General features: G+C 31.5%; 1 protein-coding gene across 1 annotated transcript in view; it reads left to right on the top strand.

The window, feature by feature from the left end:
• LOC128987060 (uncharacterized) overlaps positions 1–18,577 on the top strand; it is a 135,938-nt gene extending 117,361 nt beyond the window's left edge. The window contains exons 2-6 of the mRNA XM_054407732.1: positions 14,237–14,445; positions 15,222–15,357; positions 16,133–16,266; positions 16,717–16,984; positions 18,329–18,577. Coding sequence (XP_054263707.1) covers positions 14,237–14,445; positions 15,222–15,357; positions 16,133–16,266; positions 16,717–16,984; positions 18,329–18,423 — 842 coding nt within the window. The 3' untranslated portion in view covers positions 18,424–18,577. The remainder of the gene's footprint in view (positions 1–14,236; positions 14,446–15,221; positions 15,358–16,132; positions 16,267–16,716; positions 16,985–18,328) is intronic.
• Positions 18,578–19,338: the final 761 nt, after the last annotated feature.

The raw sequence follows: 19,338 nt of genomic DNA, 5'->3' as shown, positions 1-19,338 counted from the left end.
ATTATAATAAATAATTCCAAGATCTTAAATTAACTGAAACAGCTATCCTAATAGATAACGTACTTTATAGACTTATGAATAGTAGAGTAATACACTAACTTTTCTCATTACTGACCTAGTTGTTCTCTTATCGCATTCATACATTTTCATAAGTCTTAATATATTTTCTTAAAGTATTGGATAAAGTATTTTGAGTATTGATTTAAAAATTTCAAATGCCATTATGCAAGACTTTCATACCTTTTTGTAGTAAAAAAAAATATATCGGGTTAGTAAAAATACGGAAATTTCCAAACTTCAAATTTCCTGAAAAAAAACCTTTAGTTAATATTGAAAATAAACGGACAAGTAGGAAGTATTGTTTTAGCAAAATTTTTTAATCTTACACATTTAAGTACCTGATATAAGAGTGTTTTTCTTGGTTTGTTTATATATTTTTTTTGTTTTTGTACGTTTGGTATTACAAGGATTGCCAGCCAGCAGCAGGTAAACACTGTACAAACTACAACCAGACACGAACATGTAACATGGAATTGTCATGGGACTGGGTTATTGTGGCTGACTGGTGATGTATGTACAGACATATACAATCAACACGACACATCCACAGTGGGTCTCTAGTGGCAGACTAGTTAAGTGGTATGATGACTGATAGCATTGACAACCAGCAGCAGGTAAACACTGAACAAACTACAACCACACACGGACATGTAACATGCAATTGTCATGGGACTAGGTTATTGTGGCTGACTGGTGATGTATGTACAAACATATACAATCAACACGACACATCCACAGTGGGTCTCTAGTGGCAGACTAGTTAAGTGGTATGATGACTGATAGCATTGACAGCCAGCAGCAGGTAAACACTGAACAAACTACAACCAGACACGGACATGTAACATGCAATTGTCATGGGACTATGTTATTGTGGCTGACTGGTGATATATGTACAGACATATACAATCAACACGACACATCCACAGTTGGTCTCTAGTGACAGACTAGGTAACTGGTATGATGACTGGTAGTATTGACAACCAGTATTACCTGCTGCTAAAAGTACAAACTACAACCAGACACGAATATGGAATGATATTATGACTGATTGTTTTTTGTTACATCCAGTCATAAGTAGACAATAGATTTGGATGAATGAACTGTAGTGACACACAGCTCTGGGAATTTTTGTAAACAAGATTTTAAGCTCTCAATTTTTTGCGGAAAGGAAATATGGTTCGGTGAATATGAACTTTATCACATAAATATTGGTTTTTATTCTAAAATATCAAGTGGGAGTAGCTTTGTTAGATGAATTCAACAAAATAACTAGGAATCCTTTGTTAATCTACTATCTGGGATCAGTTAGGTTTGTGCAGTAAAAATTTAGAATTTTTTGTATTTAAAATATTTTAAACCTGCAAAGTAATAGTGTTCTTTAATTTAAAATAAATGTTAATGGTTTAAATGATGAATTTAGTGTGATTATGTTATTTCTAAGTGCATTAACTGGATGGTCACTATTTATTTTCCTGCATTATTATGAATTGAAAACCCAATATACGCCATGCATAATTTAATGTAAATATTATTTGATTGATTTAACTTTGAAACCAATAAAAACATAAGACTTGGCTGAGTTGTTATAGTGCTCGTCTAAAGAAAATGCTGATCATAGTCAGTAACAAAGCTACACAGATCATTACACTTCATTCTACACACATCCTTCACTCATATTTGGGTTGAAATACGCGCATAGGTGGCGTCCCCATCCCAATGAATGATATAGAATTTATCATGTAACCTATATTGAATATACTTTCAGTGGCGTTGCCCATTATTTTATTTCTTTGGTTCTCTTAGTAGACTACCGTAAGTATTTTCAACCAATATTATAAAGGAAGCGTTAGGTTAAAAGGCTATTCATATACAGGACCACAGATACAGATCTGTGTGATGGCGGGTAGGGAATTGTAATATTATTAAAATTTCCCTTCTTTATCCTATTTAGGTTTGGTGAATATCTTGTTTATTTTTATCAAGATTTTAAAAAACTATATTGTATAAAAATATTGTTTGGATAAGGTTACAACTTACAATATACAGAATTTTATGCGTTTAAATTTGATCAGCAAAGAGATGACGCTGCTTTAAAGAAAGAAAGTAAAGTAATGGAAAATAATTATTTTACATAACCTTCCCAAACTAAATTTAATGGATAATAGTTTTTGCACTACAAATAAAAAAATTAATAGCATTGTTATTATTATATTGATTGTTATTAAATTATACGGCTCAAAATGACGCACTATAATAAATTGACGTAAAAATGTACATTGTAAGCAATGCCGGTAACTGTTAAGTTTAATAAAACAGTAAAGACAAACCGTCTCTTGTTTTGGCCTTTTGTATGCAAATCAGACCCCGTTATTCGTTAGACAAGAACGACAGTTATGTCGGCCGTAAACTCCGAATAATTGAAGACGCAATTTCAAAATAATCATACACGTTTTAACTTGTTTTGTTCAATGATTTTTTTCATTTTTTATTCTAGAGATGTGTTTGAGATTAACTTAAAAGGGGATTTAACCTACAATGTCCTCATTCGCATGGACCTCATGCCAATTTTTAGAGCTGAGAAAGAAGAGCAATGGCCTATATGGATTTATTGTAAGATACAGTAACATAAACTGTTAGACAAGATACAATGTCCTTACAATTTGTTTAGTTCGTCCAAGAATACCTGTATCCAAGACACTTTTTTATTGTCATACAGACCATCGTAGTAATGACTGAGCCACCGACTGACCTATTTATCGCTAATTATATAGGTATGTATGTATGTGTTGCTGATGGGTTTGTTTCCTAGAACATCCACAAAACATATGAGTATGGACCGCTTTCCCAAAATAAGCATTTTTGAATAACTAAAATTCATCTTCTCTGTAAAATTACATTGGTGTAGATAAGAAAAACACAGTAATAAAAAATGTGTTCCGGGTGTTTCAAAAATCAATTTTATTTCTCGTAGATTCTCATACAGTCACCGAACTTAGATCAAGACTCCCTAACTTTACTCCAAAAAGAAAGATGTTTCAACCAAACCAAAAAAGTAGGTTATAGCTGAATAAGATATCGTCGATAGTATGTTACATGATAATCACAAATTAACTTGCTTTATAAGGTTCTTCGTGTCAAGCAACTGTATGGTTAAAATAATGATTTGTTTACCTGTTATTTATTCATGAACGCTACGTTATATTTATCAAGGCTCAATACATTAATGTTGCCACAACACGATCACACGTTACCTGAAAAATAAAAAAACTGTGGCTAACTAAAAGTTCCATATATAAGTATAATCGCTATTTGATAGCAGCGGAAATAAAAAAAATATTCATTACTGTTATAAATCATGCCTATATATTCAAGTTGTTTATTTTTATTCATTTTGTGTCATGTAATTTAGATTATTTTAACAACATTTAATATATTTACCGTGAATTAAGGACTATTTCACAATGGTTTATCAAAAAAATAAATATATTTGGATTTATTGAATATAATAGTATATAAAAATGTATATCATAGTAATTTTTTTTTTTTACTGTTGTTGGAGTGTTTTAAATCAAACAAATAATAAAATTTGTTGGCCGCCATAATAACTTACACAATTCCCAATGCTACAAGTGTTATTAGTTAATTACATAATACGTTTAAATCATTAGGTTTGTCTTTATAGAAAACACCATCAAAGCTATACTATTTATTAGCATATGTTATCCAATTTAGTCGATTCATTGCATTTCATAATCTAATTTGTTTATAAAAAGAATAACAAATTCACAATTAGGTTTGAGTTTCATTTTATTACAATTGAAATTATAGACAAATTAGAGTTACAATATTGGGGGCAACTTAATCATTTGACTGAATATGTTTGTTAGTAGTAATATATTATTAATATTGATCTTGGTTCATTGTTTCATTGTTGTTGGTTTGATTGTAGTCGAGTGTTGCAGTTGACAAGCATGACTAATTGCATGGCACGTATAAGTAGTGTTTTAGTATGTAGTAGTAGTTAGTTAGTGTCATATAGTAGTGCTATGTTCCAACGAGGGTGAAACTAAAACTACGAACATTTACATTTGACCACTTGTCCATTACGGTAAAATGTTCCATAACAAAAATGTTTAAAATGCACGTTGTGGTAAAATGTTCGTTTGGTTATAACCATGTTAACGGTTATTGTAAAAATTGTTTTATTCAACTTTATCTGTAACCGAGTAAACTAAAATTTTTTTTATACACTAATACTACACTATCAAATATCTGTAAAAGATTTTTGCTTTTACTCGTTATAAATTTAAACATGAACTTATTAACTAAAAACTAATCAACTTATAACAACAGTAAAGCTTTACTTTGGAATACGATGTTGATATTTTGACATTCCGTATTCATAGTGAAGAATTTCTTGGTTGGTAGTATTTTAGTGAAATAATAAGCAAATATATTTTAAGCGTGTTACTTCATTCAATGTCATTTTTCAGTTTTACACAGTATAATTTTGGGGTTCGATGAAACAGGATGGGTAATAATAAAACCCCGCTAAGGAGTAAAGAAATGCGTGCTGCAGAATCTCATAAATAATGAATACCTCAATAACAGCCTCGAGGAGAATGTTGACACTTTCCAAACATCTACTTTGTAAATCGTAAACCACACTTTACTCATACTCTTGGTATCTAAACAAATATATTTATTAAAGTTTTCATAAAATGATGTTTAATTTTTATATTTCAAGCTGATGTTTTACACCTTTTTATTTTAATCTGCTGTAAAGCTGTCGGTTTACACCAATGGAAGTGACTAGGATAATTCTTCGGATTTATCTAATAGGTATTGTTTATTACTTTAAATGACGTACAATGTAGTTTTCGATAATAATATTTAAACCACAATAGCATGTTTTAAATATTTATCTCAAGGAACCAATCGATAAGAAAACTAAGAAACCTCTCATGTTATTTTAAAATAATATCTTCACTATTTTTACAATTTTGTTTAATTATATTCATTATAAAAAAAAATCTCCAAGTATGCAGTGATTATTTGGTAATCAACCTACACTCGTCTTCATTCATACTTGGCTTAAAACACCTAACTTTGTATGATCGCCATTACAATTAAAATAATTAAAGATTCAAAATGTCTTTGTTGAACAGAGCATTCTTGTAAATAGTTTCAATCTTCGTTACCAATGTTATCATGATATAATACTTAGTAATTTGAAGTTTATTAAAAAAAAAGAATTTTTTAAGATAAAGAAATAATAAGTTATTTTTTTACTTTCCAATCAAAAGTTCGACTACAATTTTAAATATATTTTTAGACCCTGCCATGTTATGCAATATTTTGTATGATAATCACATTATCCTTATTTCTAGTTTAGGTAACTTTTCTTTTATGCTCAGCCTTTAAAGTCACGTCACGTTTTGCTTATACTGTAGAATGATAAAAGAAGTTTTACCCGATCTCATTTCGTACTTTTGAATTTGTATAATAGAAAAGCCGATACTTACAGAAATAATTACGTAATAGTTTTCCTTAACCCTGTAATAATTAAAATTCGTGTATTACATTTGTGATATTTAGTTCTCAAATTGCCTGTTAAACGTCTCAAATTCACGTTTCGGAGAATGAACAGTAAAAATAGAGGAGCTCAAAACGCTCAATTAAACTTCATCTTAACCGAACGGCTTCTCCCAGGGAATTTCATCGTTCGTGAAGCCCTAAAATGTACTTTCTTGGGAATAATTTTCGCAAATAACATTAATTTAGTTTTAGTTTCTGGGTAATGTGAACAAAGTTCTGTAAGTTAAATGTTAATACAAGTTGTATATCTAAAGATACTATCGAAAAATAACGTCTTTCGAAACACTACAAGAATGTTTTTTTATTTAGTATGGTTTTTTCACACATAGAACGAAATAGCAATGAAGAACTACCAAAAATGCTAAGTTTTTACTGGAAAAAAGTATTCAAGCATTTAAAACATTATTTTACATCTTACAAAGACGTCCATGATTCTACAACCGGACACCAAATGCAACTTAGGGTACATAGTTGTAAGTTATAAGCTATTCCGCATACGTTCCTTTGCTTTTGGCAAAGCCTAATTTATAAAAAAGATTGATGTAAAATTTAGAACAGTTATCCAACGAGTTATGAATATGCGTCTACCTATAATGAGTAGTGATTACACTCAATGACTAAAAGGTGCTCTTGATACTTAACTACAGATAAGTTGATGTTTTATTCTAGGTTTCTGCTATTTTGTTTATTGCTGTAAGTTCATCCAATTGCTTATACATACCTTAAAACCTAGACGTTCATTCCTAAACTATATTTACTACTTACTTATTTTATTAACGTAATAATCAGGTTGAAAACGTTGTGCTTGAGTGTTGTGGTGGCTGATTTTAAAACTCTTTTGTCCAAAAAATGTATGTCTCCCGTGGTGCTTATACCGCCCACAATAACATCGAGGGTTAAGTCATTCTCACTCTTTAGGATATCTTGTATTGCATTTTCTTGTATTGAATAGGATTATTGGACTAAGAATGTCAAGAAATTAAAAGAATTAAGACAATTAAGTACTTAAGACTGTAATTATGCTAAAAGGTACAAAAACTTTTTAATCTGCTTAAAAATATATACGTAAGCCAATTAATTTATATTTTTTGAACAAATTGGCTTCATAATACATTTATTTTTGTTTGTGTTTGTACAACCGACAGACTTTAATCGTTGATGAAACTCCAAATTGGGCTAGAAGTGATGCTGTTTGGCGCTGCTAGTTCCCACACAACATCATTACCATAGTCATAATAGGGGTTCAAAGGGGCATAAAGTAAACTTAACCCTGTGTAGGGTCGGTTTGGTGCTAATAGCAAGTAAATATTCTCCCTAACAAGACCATCGTATTCACAAAGTTTGTTATCAGTTTACTTTCGTAAAATCTTATTACCCTTTTAAATATACATTGAACGAACGTAAACGTCATTTTACGTTCTGATTAATGACAAATCTGGTTTCGGAATCATATTTGGAGCTGTTTAAAAATATATAAGCTAATTAACCTTTTTATATCTTAAGTATGAAAAAGGTCAGGTAAACTACCTATAAAAAAATTTAACTGAAATTGTAAAAACAATTAGCTTAAAATATTTACTCATCACTATAGTTGTTGTCTTTGACACTAAATCTAGCTGCACCACAACAACGTTTAACCATATGGCCATCGTGCATATAATATGTTATGGTAACATGAATTTAATCTATTTACAATATTTTAGTCGCATCAATTGCAAAATATCACATTTATCTGTATGCCCTTCGTGTCTACTAATAGTTGTGGCAGCATATTTCTACTTATTTTACAATATTTGCATTATAATAACGTAACAAACATGACAACGCTGAAGTACAAATTAAAAGAATGTAATGCAGATCAATACGATACAACTAATTGTACCATAGCGTGTTTGGTTGTAGCACGCCAATCCTCTGGGGCTGGTGTAATGTGATACAGACGTTTACGACAGGTATAAAATACATATGTATCGTAAATCCTTGGATTTACGGCATTATTAATAATAAATTAGTTTTACATACGAAATAAGGTTGTTTTTCTTTATATTTCATGCTTTTTATGAATCATAAATTTGTTATAATAATGTTTTCTGTCAAAACAGTTGTGATAGAAAACAATTAAATGACCTTCGTAAATTAGAGGTGGAAGACGTTGTTATTATGAACTTTATTTTGAAGTGAAAATGAAATACACCCCTTTCGCATGTTGCTGCGAATTTCTGTTCGTAGTTTAATCATTTTTACTTTATACAAACATTTGCGATTGTTGTAAACATATTTACATGGGTGGCAAAATTTTGGCTGAAAATGAGGAAATTAGTGAGGAAATTAAATTAATGGAAATTAGGTAAACTAGCTGTTACCCACGGGCTTCACCCCTTTTGACTTCATAAGTATTAATAACACTATTGATTGGTTAAGTTAACCTGAAATAAACAAAATACAGTAAAACAAACAAATAATCACACCTGGTTTTAATAAGGTAACAAATTGAAAGAATAACAAACAAAGTACAGCTGGGGTATTTTTAACATTAGGTATATGGAAAGTTTCCTTTAGAAAGGAATTACGACCTTAAAGGGCAATAATGGATAATTTTGCGCAAGGTTTCTCGTCATGACGAACATTTTAAGTATATGGTTTATGGGGGTGTGACTTGTAGTTTTCTCAAAAGTTCATGGGTACTTTTGGCTTTATATATAGATTTCCGTCTGTAAAAACGTTAAGTTTTTCTTGTTTATGAAAAAGTAAATGGAGAATATGGAAGAAAACATCTTTATAAAGCTAATAACGTAATATTGATACATTCTTATATATCGTATAAAGTTATTGGGAAAATATTTATTTATTTAAGGACACTTCTCCAAACGTATACACTGCTTACAAAAATTGACTTTTTTTAAATTTTAATATATGGGAAAAAATATTTAAATAAACATTTTTAATCCAGCTTCTCCTCCACATTCATGTTAACCATTAAACTAAATATGAAATTAGATCATGTAAAAATATTTTAATGTTTGCTGAGGATTGCTTGGTCTTTGGTGGCGATTTTATAATTTTTTTCAGCAACTGTCCATTACCACTTTAAGGCTTGTGTGAATAAATTTGTTTTGAACCCAATGATCTGGCTTTATTTTGAATCTTTTGTGACAGCTCTATAATTACGGAGCACTTCGAACATTATGGTCAAAGACATTAAAACTAGAACACAAACAATCATGATGGGCGTGCAATGGATTATCCTTACATAATTTGTATATTCTATTTGATCATCCTTTTATCCTTAGAAGTCGGTGTTTTTTGTTTGTTTTAGTTTTTCATACTTGCATTGTCAATGCATATCTATGAAGGTGATTTTTCATGTTTTTATGGCGTTTTTAAACATATTACTATAATATAACAACCATAATTCACTTCATTGTGTTTTATTGCAGTAATTATTAAGATCTCTCATAAGTAAATTTGTATTCGGTTCTATTAATCATTATCAATCCCTGAGTCATGGTGGCTGGTATCATTGACTATACACCTCTACGTAGAGGTGTATAGTCAATTCTGGTATCTACAGTAACCACGATGAGGCACTTTTGGACGTATTGTTTCACTGTATTTTACCAAACTTGAATCTATTTAAATATCTATGAAATTCAGACCTATATTGAGTATTTTAATTAAATCCAAGTAGGGACCATACTATCTACTCTACTTATTCATATGATTGGGTCACTCTTGTAACGTAACTCGTACGTACCTATTTAATTATATTTTTATTCCATCAAAAAGTTATAAGATTTTCTGTCATATTCGTTGTAGTAAGCTAAATTATGAATATAAGAAAATGTATATAGGTATTTAATCTTTTCTTTTAGTGATGACTTAAAGTTTAAAAATATAAGTGATAGCTTAATCTTTTTTTACTTTTCAATTTTAAAAGTATGATTTTTCTAATGTTCTCTTTGGATGATGCATGTTCTCTTTTGTATCAGTTATATATCGGTTTTTCGTTACATTTAAATGAAAATTTAAGTAAAGACTAATTTATTTGTTTACTCTTCAGTATTATAAAACACAAGATTTTTTAAATAGGTATTGCCTTTAAATAAAGCGTGTTCATTTTGTATTGTAAACTAAAAGTTTTATTTCGCATTTACTTTGTAAATTTTGTAGAATCCAGATCCTTATGTAAGTTAATTGTGCACATTAATAAAACATGCTGAAAAGTTTTATTTATTGTTATAGTTCACATATAAAACAGCAGCTATTCTGCTTCAGTAAGCAAATGCGTTTTCTGTGTCAATTAGCTCACAGTTACTTTATTTTTCCCACTAGGACGCTAGGCACGAACCTGGAAGTGTTTTTTTTACATTCTTTCAGGCTAGATCTAGGGGTTGCAGCGTTACCACAGATCACAGTTATATTGTTGTGATAAAAATTAACTTGGCACACACATTCAATCCCCCACATTGATTCCTTTAGCTTTTTGAAAACGAAGAGATTGCAATAACTAGATTATTTACTAATAATAATTTATAGGCTTCATAAACTATACAATCTTTTGATATTGTCCATCAAATTACTTGCAACTGAGTTCTCATTAGCTGACATCAAATGCTTGTTAAATACCTACTAATTGCGTCGAGTGTCATAACATTCCCTTTGAACAGTAAAGTAATTCATTAGTTAAGCTAATGAACACCATAATTTAACCTTTGCTAGAACTGTGTATTGTATATTTTATCGTGGCATTCGTTTGTGAATTATATAACCTGTTAATCTTTTGAGCACATGTCTTTAAGCCTGGATCGCTGTTACATAAATTAAAAGATCAGTTAATTCCTTGGCTATTTTATATTCAGTAGATTTATCTTCAAATTTGTAAATCAATATTAAACAAGTCATAAATTTCTCCTGTAGAGCATATTGTTGGTGTATATACACGAAATAATTTGAACTTATAATGACTTGTTGTACAACATATTTTGAACTGCCTGAACTGACTCAAATACTCTTGACCCATTAACGGTTGATTCAGAGTTCATCAGGAACATCAATTTCGCTAATTGCAATATTATTTGTTCAAGTATATAGACTACATGAGAACAATCTTAGAGTTGAAGTCTTATAAAATGTTGGTTTTTATAATCAGAAACTTAGGAAGCCTTTGCAAAATTAATGAATAAGTCATTATATCGTATTACTAATTTTTGTTAGATGTAAGCTGGAAGATGTAACTAGTTTTTGTTGCAACCTTAAATTTAAAAAAAAAATAATAATAAAAGCAAAATGTATTATAATTAACCAACATACCAAAGTTAAAGTTGAATTTTAAGGTTACTTTTATCTCGCAGTAAACTCCATGCTAAAAATGAGCAAAAATACCTTTTTTATTTATTTACCCTGTTTCCTTTTTAATATACATTGTTAAACAATAAAAGACTGATTCAATTCATGAAAATAAACGGTAAATAAACACTATTACGAATATTGGTCAAATATAGAACTGATTGAGAGCAAAGGAAAGTAAATTTACTGCAAGGGAAAGTTAGCTGATATTTTCCTTGCTCCAAATTAGAGCTTTATATAATTTTTTTCTTTAAAATCAGCTGTCATAAAAAATAGCTACTTTTCATACGGATCGATGATAAATTATCTTTTTAAAATAGTAGCCAAAACTCAAAAATCCGAAATAGCATTCATGGTCAAGCCACAAGGCACATGTCATTTTGATGCTATTGCGATTTCGATATACTTTCAAATTTAAACTTCAACCTTATTTAAATTTTTTCCAACTTATCAATGAAAAACACGTTTTCCAAACGTAAAAGGCATGCTAATTCTTAAAAATTATGAATCACAAATTCTGAAGAGATACGGACGACACTGTAAACAATATGATGAATCTGGGATACTATCTGGAACTTTAGAACATCTCTGTACATAAATATCCTCAAAACATATCTTTCATTTTTTTTAGATGGGCTAGAAAAAACAATCAGGAAATTTGGAAATACTTGATAAATGTATAAATATTCTTAAATAAAGTAGTTGAAAATTCCGATATTTTAAAAGGAAATACTCCTTTGGATAAGCAATATTATGAATTATTTATAAATTATTTACGCATCTTTACAAAGGTCTTTTTCCTTTTCAGTAAACATTAATCGTATATGGAAATAATAATACTGATGATTTGTTAAAATGTTGTTTTTAAATTAAATAAACGCGTAAATTGTCTAATAAAAATGCATAATGTACCAATAAATATTTAGTTTTTACAAATAAATGCTTAAGTTATTTTAATTAGTCTGCAAATTATATCCTGCTCAGAATTTATAATCGTTCATTAATCTTTAAGTAGACTCACATCTTTTGCCATAATTTATCCTTGTATTTCAAATGATAACCGTAGTGGAACAGTTTGTTTCGTGCCTCAAAGAAATAAATCTCCTACGAGCGTTCATCAAACCAATTTTCACTAAATATTCAAAAGCAGGCGGTTAATACTGTTTCAAAGAGCCACTAATTGCGTTACTTATAATAGAGTTTGCTTTGAACTGTGAAGTAACTCATTAATGTTGGTTCAATAACCAGCTTAAATACCTGTAATGAAATAATCTGGTAACTCATCGAGAAGAAAATAGCAATTATGTGCAGACATTTAACTAAGTACATGCCAACTTTGCTGTACTAACAACGATTTTGGACGGTCATGAAAATTATTATTCATGTCAAGGTGTCTTCAAAATGTAATTTAAAATCATTAATTTTTTGTTGGTAAAAAGTTATACTTATTATCCGCTCGATAGTTATTATCGTTTTTGAAAAAGGAAAAATAATTTCCTTTTGGGGCTTTTTACGAAGAAAATAATCATTGTTGTTATTTTGATTGAAGAATGAATTAATAAACAAAAACACCCCTTCATCAGAATGTCCATGAAGAAATGATAATTGTTTTGGGGGATGCTTTACATTTAGAATATTTTTAAGGTAAGACTAATTTTTAGAAATTACAAATGAATTTAAAACTGAATAGATTGACCGAACTATCGTTAAATACAGACCCATTCAAAAATATGGACCCAATTTCGTAACTTCATAAAGAATAAATTGAGCAGATATGAACATTACACCATTCAAAAGAGGAAATTCTAAAGTTTTTCTGACCATATTGCCGTAACCGGCCGAAAAGGTTATAGCAACAATGGGCAGGAATTTTGATTTTACCATCAGTTGTTGGTAAGATGGCTATACAGCAGAATATTTTCTGTTTGATAGAGTTTGCAAAAACAGAGTCTCCTATTACAGTGCAGCGGCCTTTTCACCTCGAATTCGTTATTGAACAACTGACTAAAAAAAGTTTTACTCGGTGTTGTAGGAAATTTTAATAAATTAGCAGCTGTGAAATCAGTGATACATAAAATATTTATGGGGCAAATTTCTGGCTATTGCTTAGATGTTTGCCATGCAGCACAGGGGGAAATTAAGCATTTTTGTAATCAGCGTAAATACAACTTTGAAATTTTTTCTTTCTAACGGTGTGAAACTTAACTTTTCCTATTTATACTTTTCGAGATACAAAATCCCGAAACTGGGTCCATATTTTTGAATAGCCCTGTAAAATAAGGAGTATGCTGCGAATCAATAAATAATGGAAAGTACACTAGTTACTTCTGCGTTCGTATCATGAAAGTGTTAAATTAATAGTTTACTCATGCCATATTATCAATCATCATATGAAATACATATAAAATGCTGTATGAATACATCCACCAAAATTAAATCACCAATTCCATTACATTGATTTGACTGGATTTATCAAACTGTCTTTGAGTATTTAAATACACACATCAAAATGAATAGCGTTTACATTAAAGTTTTAAATTTGTACGTTAGATATTGGTTATCAAGTGATTACTAATGACAAAGCTGATGGTATAACAGTTAGAACACGAGACTACTGACCCAGAGGTTACGGGTTATAATCCTGCTAATTACTATTGATCGATTAGCGGGCTTACACACCACGACATGATGTTTCGTTTACGTTGGCTGGAGATTATTTTAAACGGTTTGACGATTTATCTACGAAAACAACAAGAGATCTTCTATTACAAGTAGAAATGTCCCTGTATTTGAAACACCCTTATATACAGACTTAAGGATTATTAAAATGAAAAATTAGGATGAAATGTTAACGACGTAGTTGAAAAAGCTTAGCGCTAAGAAACCCAATGATATGATTGTTGTGATGTGTTATTTTGTGTTTCCATCATTAGCTTATTTTGAATTTGGGTAGACAGTTTTTTCAGTCACTAACAAAGCCATCAATCCATTCCAAGAATGATGTTAATCAATTCAATTAACACTCATATATACCTTAGAGTACATTATCTGGCCGACCAGCGTCGTAAAAAACATCTTAAATAAAAATAATCCTTTTTTTACAAATAAAAGTGTTTCATTTACAGCTTTAACACATCCACCCAAGGGGTTTGTATACTCATAAAAAAAATATGTTTGCCAAACTTTGCCATTTAGTAAAACAATATATTTTAACATAATTTATGTTTGACAGGTGTCGTATGGAGTCTTTCCCTCACTCAAGTCCGAATAGAGAACCATGCCATGATGGGCAACTTCTCCGTGCTGGAGTGTCACTACGATCTCCAGGGAGAGACCCTCTACTCCGTCAAGTGGTACAAGGACGGTCAGGAGTTCTTCCGCTTCCTCCCGAGGGATAAACATCCCGTCCAGGTCTTCCCCATGGAGGGAGTCGATGTTGATGTAAGTTGTGTATACAATCTTAGCTAACACTGTAATTTATGTAATGTTTTCCTTACTTGTGATTGGCAAAAAATTTTTTATGCTTGATTAAAATGTAAAAAAAGATAAGCCTTAGGATTACTGGACATTTTTATGGATCCTTAATTAGGTGTACAACTAGTTAGTTAACGGTTAATAATAGTAAACGGTAGTTAATATCCACATACTCTAATGATTCTTGAGATTATTTAATAGAATACTACAGCTATTTTCCATCATGAAATGAAAAAAAAATAAATACTCTTGTTTTGAAAATAACTGTATTCTTCATTTTTCGTAACGATACTTTAGGAGGAAATATTCTTGATTAGGAATCCAAGTTGAGATATTGTAATAATTTTAAAAATCTTGTAATATTAATAATTTTCAAATTGCCTCTACTAAACTTCTTAGATCAAACATTTTAAATTGCCTAAGTCTTTAACCATTGTTTTACAAACAGGAATTTGGTTTTGTAATTTAATCATACGTCTATATATTTGTAGATCTAAATTAACCATAATTTAGGCGGATAACTAAATGACACACATAAATCATAAATAAAAAACTATAACTAAACTATCTCCCTACTTTACCAAGATAGGAGGGGTTAACTTATAGTTTAAACACATAACACATAATGTCAGGTAGATAATCGAATCGTTACGAGTTTGGTCGATACTACGAATCGGGTTTAAGAAATGTATACTTGTAGTTATACCTTAGATAAAATTATATTTTAATATGTTTTTTTACAGATTTCTGCCAGCAACGCCACTCAGGTGGTTCTGCGATCTCTTCTGCTTACCTCCACAGGCAGATACAGATGTGAAGTGTCTGCTGAGGCGCCTTCTTTCCAGACAGTGTCAGACCACGGGGATCTGCTGGTCGTAGGTATGTTAGCAATATTGTGGTTTGGTCCCCAGATGGACTCAGGTTCATCCTTTGTGATAAGCTACCAAGAGCTGTTGGAAACAATCATACCGAGTTTTACGTCACAGCTCGTACTCGACCTTCATATGGATAGCTGGGATTACAGTATCTATCAAGCCAAAATCACATACTTCACGTCAGCGTCTTGGTGAATGATTATTTTAGGCAATGGAGAGTTATACTGTTATGGCTTCATCAAAATCAAATGCCAAGTTATTCACTTCGATGATGAGTCTGAGCTGTGACAGAAAACTTGATAGGTACATTGATTAGTTAACTAACTAAGATATATAATAAGATAATATTACCACAGTGCTGTTGAGCACAAAGGTTTTTAATTACCTCAGAGCTCTAAACGAGAGCTTTCTGAAATCACGGCCATGATTTTATCTGTAAAGGATGTAGCATCTATCTGTAAATCTGTTATCTGTATAGTTGCAAACCACCAGAGCTCTGAGTTACCGGTTAATTGAATAACATAAACGTACATATAGACCACAATTGGTATGAGAACCATTATCTTAGCTAGAACCATAGCTTAGATAGAAGAAATTATTAACACAATAGACACACTTTTGAACTATCGTTGAGTGATACAATTTGCTTGAAACCCGTGGTAATTTTTTTCAGGCCTGGCAGATAAGAAACAGTGACAGTCCTTACAGGTAAAACCAACAAACAAAAGCCTCACCGTATAACTTAAAAGGGTAATTTTTTACGAATACGTGTGTTTCAGCTTTGCCCAAGGAAGGTCCCAAGATCAGAGGGGGCAGACCCAGGTATCAGATGGGTGATACCGTCAGAGTAAATTGTACATCAGGGAGATCCAAACCTCCAGTGCATCTTATATGGTTCATCAATGGAGAACAGGTACCATTTAAACAATGTAAAATGCATACTCAACGCTGTAGACGAATTAATATAAAGGTTGTATGGGACATTCCCCCTGAGCTATTAAAAAAAATGTTAATGCAAATTTAGTAACAAAAACCTTCAACTAGGATAAAGGAGTGGTTATTTACTGAATATAAAATTTAAAAGTGGAAATGCATTGCGTAATCGGGTCCTTAACAACATTAAATTATTTTTCTGTTTTATCTTGAGTAGAAACAAAGTAGTTTGTTATAATCGCCAATTTGAAGAGTTGCTGATTGTTGATGTACCAGTGGTCTAATCCTGATACGAAAGTAGTTTTATAATCAATAAAGTTGGGGTTTTCGGTTCTTTTTTTAAGATTTAGAAATATAAATAAAAACAAACATTTTTATATAATTTTTGAGACTTCTCATCAACCTATCATGAAATGTAATCTGATTCCAGGCAGATCGTTCATTCCTGAGAGGGCCACAGTTTGCCACAGCCGAGGATGGTCTGGACGTGACGTCACTTGGGCTAGAGTTCAAGGTGGAGTCGAGACACTTTTTGAAGGGTGACTTGAAGCTTAAGTGTCTAGCGACAATATCCACCATCTACTGGAACAGCAACGAGGAGAGTGTGGAGGGGGAGAAGCCCCAGAGGTCGCCGGCGATGGAGGTCAAGGAGACGACCAACAGGTCCAGGGCGGACAGGGTGCAGGGACAGAGGCCTGGTGAGTAGGGGTCAAGGAAGTAAACAAGTTTGTCACAAGCTAATTCTCTATCCAACCGAAGGGCTTGAATGGTATATCTGAGGCGGCCTTCTAGCAAATCTTTTTAAGCGTACATAATATAGTACTCAAGATGGAACTTTAATTAATAATTTTAAATTTTAAATAGTTCATGACCTGAAAAAGGAGGGTACGTAACATAATCCGCCTAAGCTATTGTCAAAAAACAACTGTATACTTGTATCATGTCAAGCAGCAGCATATAGGTTTAGAACTAACTCGATATATGTCCAGATAAAACACTAAACGTTCAGGGGGATGATCTGGTCTAGAGGTTAGAGCACGGGACATCGGTCCCTGAGGTCCCGGTCAGTGATATGGCATCAACCCCTAGCTTTAAACCCCCAGCTCTAAGTAATGTGAAAAACAATCCCGAGCTTGTGTCTAGCTTCCTAGGGGGAAAAATAAAAGTTTGTCCAACGATTACTAACATGTTCTACCTCTTCGATATGGTAGCTTGCTTTACTTTAGTAAACTACCGATTAAAGTGTGTTTGCTGTTGTACCAGTTCATTAAATTAATACGATGTATTTCGTTACCTTGCAACATCCTGGATGAACTATGTGTTTCATGGTTACTGTTACATCCTCAAGTTCAACCTCTTTTACAAATCGTCATACAATTTAAAATTCAATACAAAACATACGTTGATATAGACACAAACTCTGAAACAGTGCGTGCACCCGTTTGGCTGGGTGACTAAGCTATCTAAGAATATTGTAAGGTGACATAATACTTTATATTGATATAACTAAATATAACTAAATACCTAAATTGGATTTAAAAATGCATTCTGGTTAGTTAAAACATTCGTTACTGCCGTTAAAATACGAAATTCGAACTGGGGGAATCAAGCATATGTCACACATTTTGAATAACTGTATTGACGCCTCTGCATTTTACTTATTAAATTTGTATTTAAAATAAGACCTTTTTAACAGCTAGTGGACCAATTTGAGGTCAAATAAGTCCACTAGCTGTTAAAGGCTTCTCATAGTTGGTTTTCATTAGTTTCCATCACCGTGATAGTTTAATGAGGGTAGAAATTATTTGACGGTTTTACTAAGCTGGCACGATTCAATGGTTTGTTGTTCACAACGGCATTTTACAAAAAACATATCCTGTTAATGGCTTTTATAGAATTGTATATATTATAAAACTGATTCCACGTTAAACATCTATATTTCACTTTTATTTCATGGTAATGTGTCGTAGGCTAACATCTAGACACGACTATTCTATCAAGAGAAGTTCAAAAGAGTATTTGAACATATTGTTCTGTTCCAGGACCTGTGACGATAGGTGACGGGTCTCACACAACCCCTCATTGGCTCTTGCTTCTGTCGACCTTGACCTTGACCCTGACCTTGGTCGGGAGATAACCACTATCACCTTCGGTCCCTCGCCTCCGCCGGTAGACCGAATGACTCTTGGGGTATGGGCTGTGTTATCCAAAGATCTCGCTTAACGATTCGTTTGGTTTTTGACCCCTGTTGTTCATAATGTAATTAAAACTGTCCAATGTAAATAGTCAAAGTCCTCCTGGCTTTATATTTGTAAAATAGTTGTTAAAAGACTTTTAAATTTTGTTGAATAAATGTGATTTTAAGATTGGTTAAAATGATTTTTATACCTTGAAACCAGGTGCTGGTGCTGATGTAAACAAATGTTTGTACTGTATTGATTTTACCTAATTAATGCAGCAAAAGAAAAAGAAGTTTTTAATAAATTTGTGGACGAGTAAATAATAGCCGTGTTCTATCTTAACAGATGTGATAATGTATGATAACATAATAAGATGCATAAATAAAACGTCACTCTCGGAACTGTAATTACTTCTTTTTTAATTATTTCTTTATTATTTTTTTCTATGGTTTCTTTTTTTACCTACCAGTTGGTTATACATTGAAATATAAATATTTATTACATTTCAATTAATTCTTTTGGAGGTTCTTTTAGAATTTAAAAGAAAAATAAACCTATATAGCTCTTTTACAATTATTAGCTTAATTATTAATAAGTATAATAGGGAGACGATGAAAATAGATATTTCGATATTTTAAAAATATTGAGTTATGTATATTTTCTTTACAGCAACACTTGACACATGGATTAATTTATTTCTATGCTAACAGGTAACTTGCTATCATGGAATGGACCAACCCATTTACCTAACCTGCATTTTCAAACAATAACAAACATTGATCTGGAATGCACTATTCAAAGAAAGGATTTCATGTACTAGAAGTCAAGTGGAGACATGTTCAGGAGTAGTCATTTGACTGTAGTAAACTCCA

This window comes from Macrosteles quadrilineatus, unplaced genomic scaffold, assembly GCF_028750875.1.
Source record: "Macrosteles quadrilineatus isolate MER2022 unplaced genomic scaffold, UCM_ALF_1.0 Scaffold_2__2_contigs__length_208266976, whole genome shotgun sequence".
Taxonomy (NCBI): Eukaryota; Metazoa; Arthropoda; class Insecta; order Hemiptera; family Cicadellidae; genus Macrosteles; species Macrosteles quadrilineatus.
This window is presented reverse-complemented; position numbering and strand designations above follow the sequence as displayed.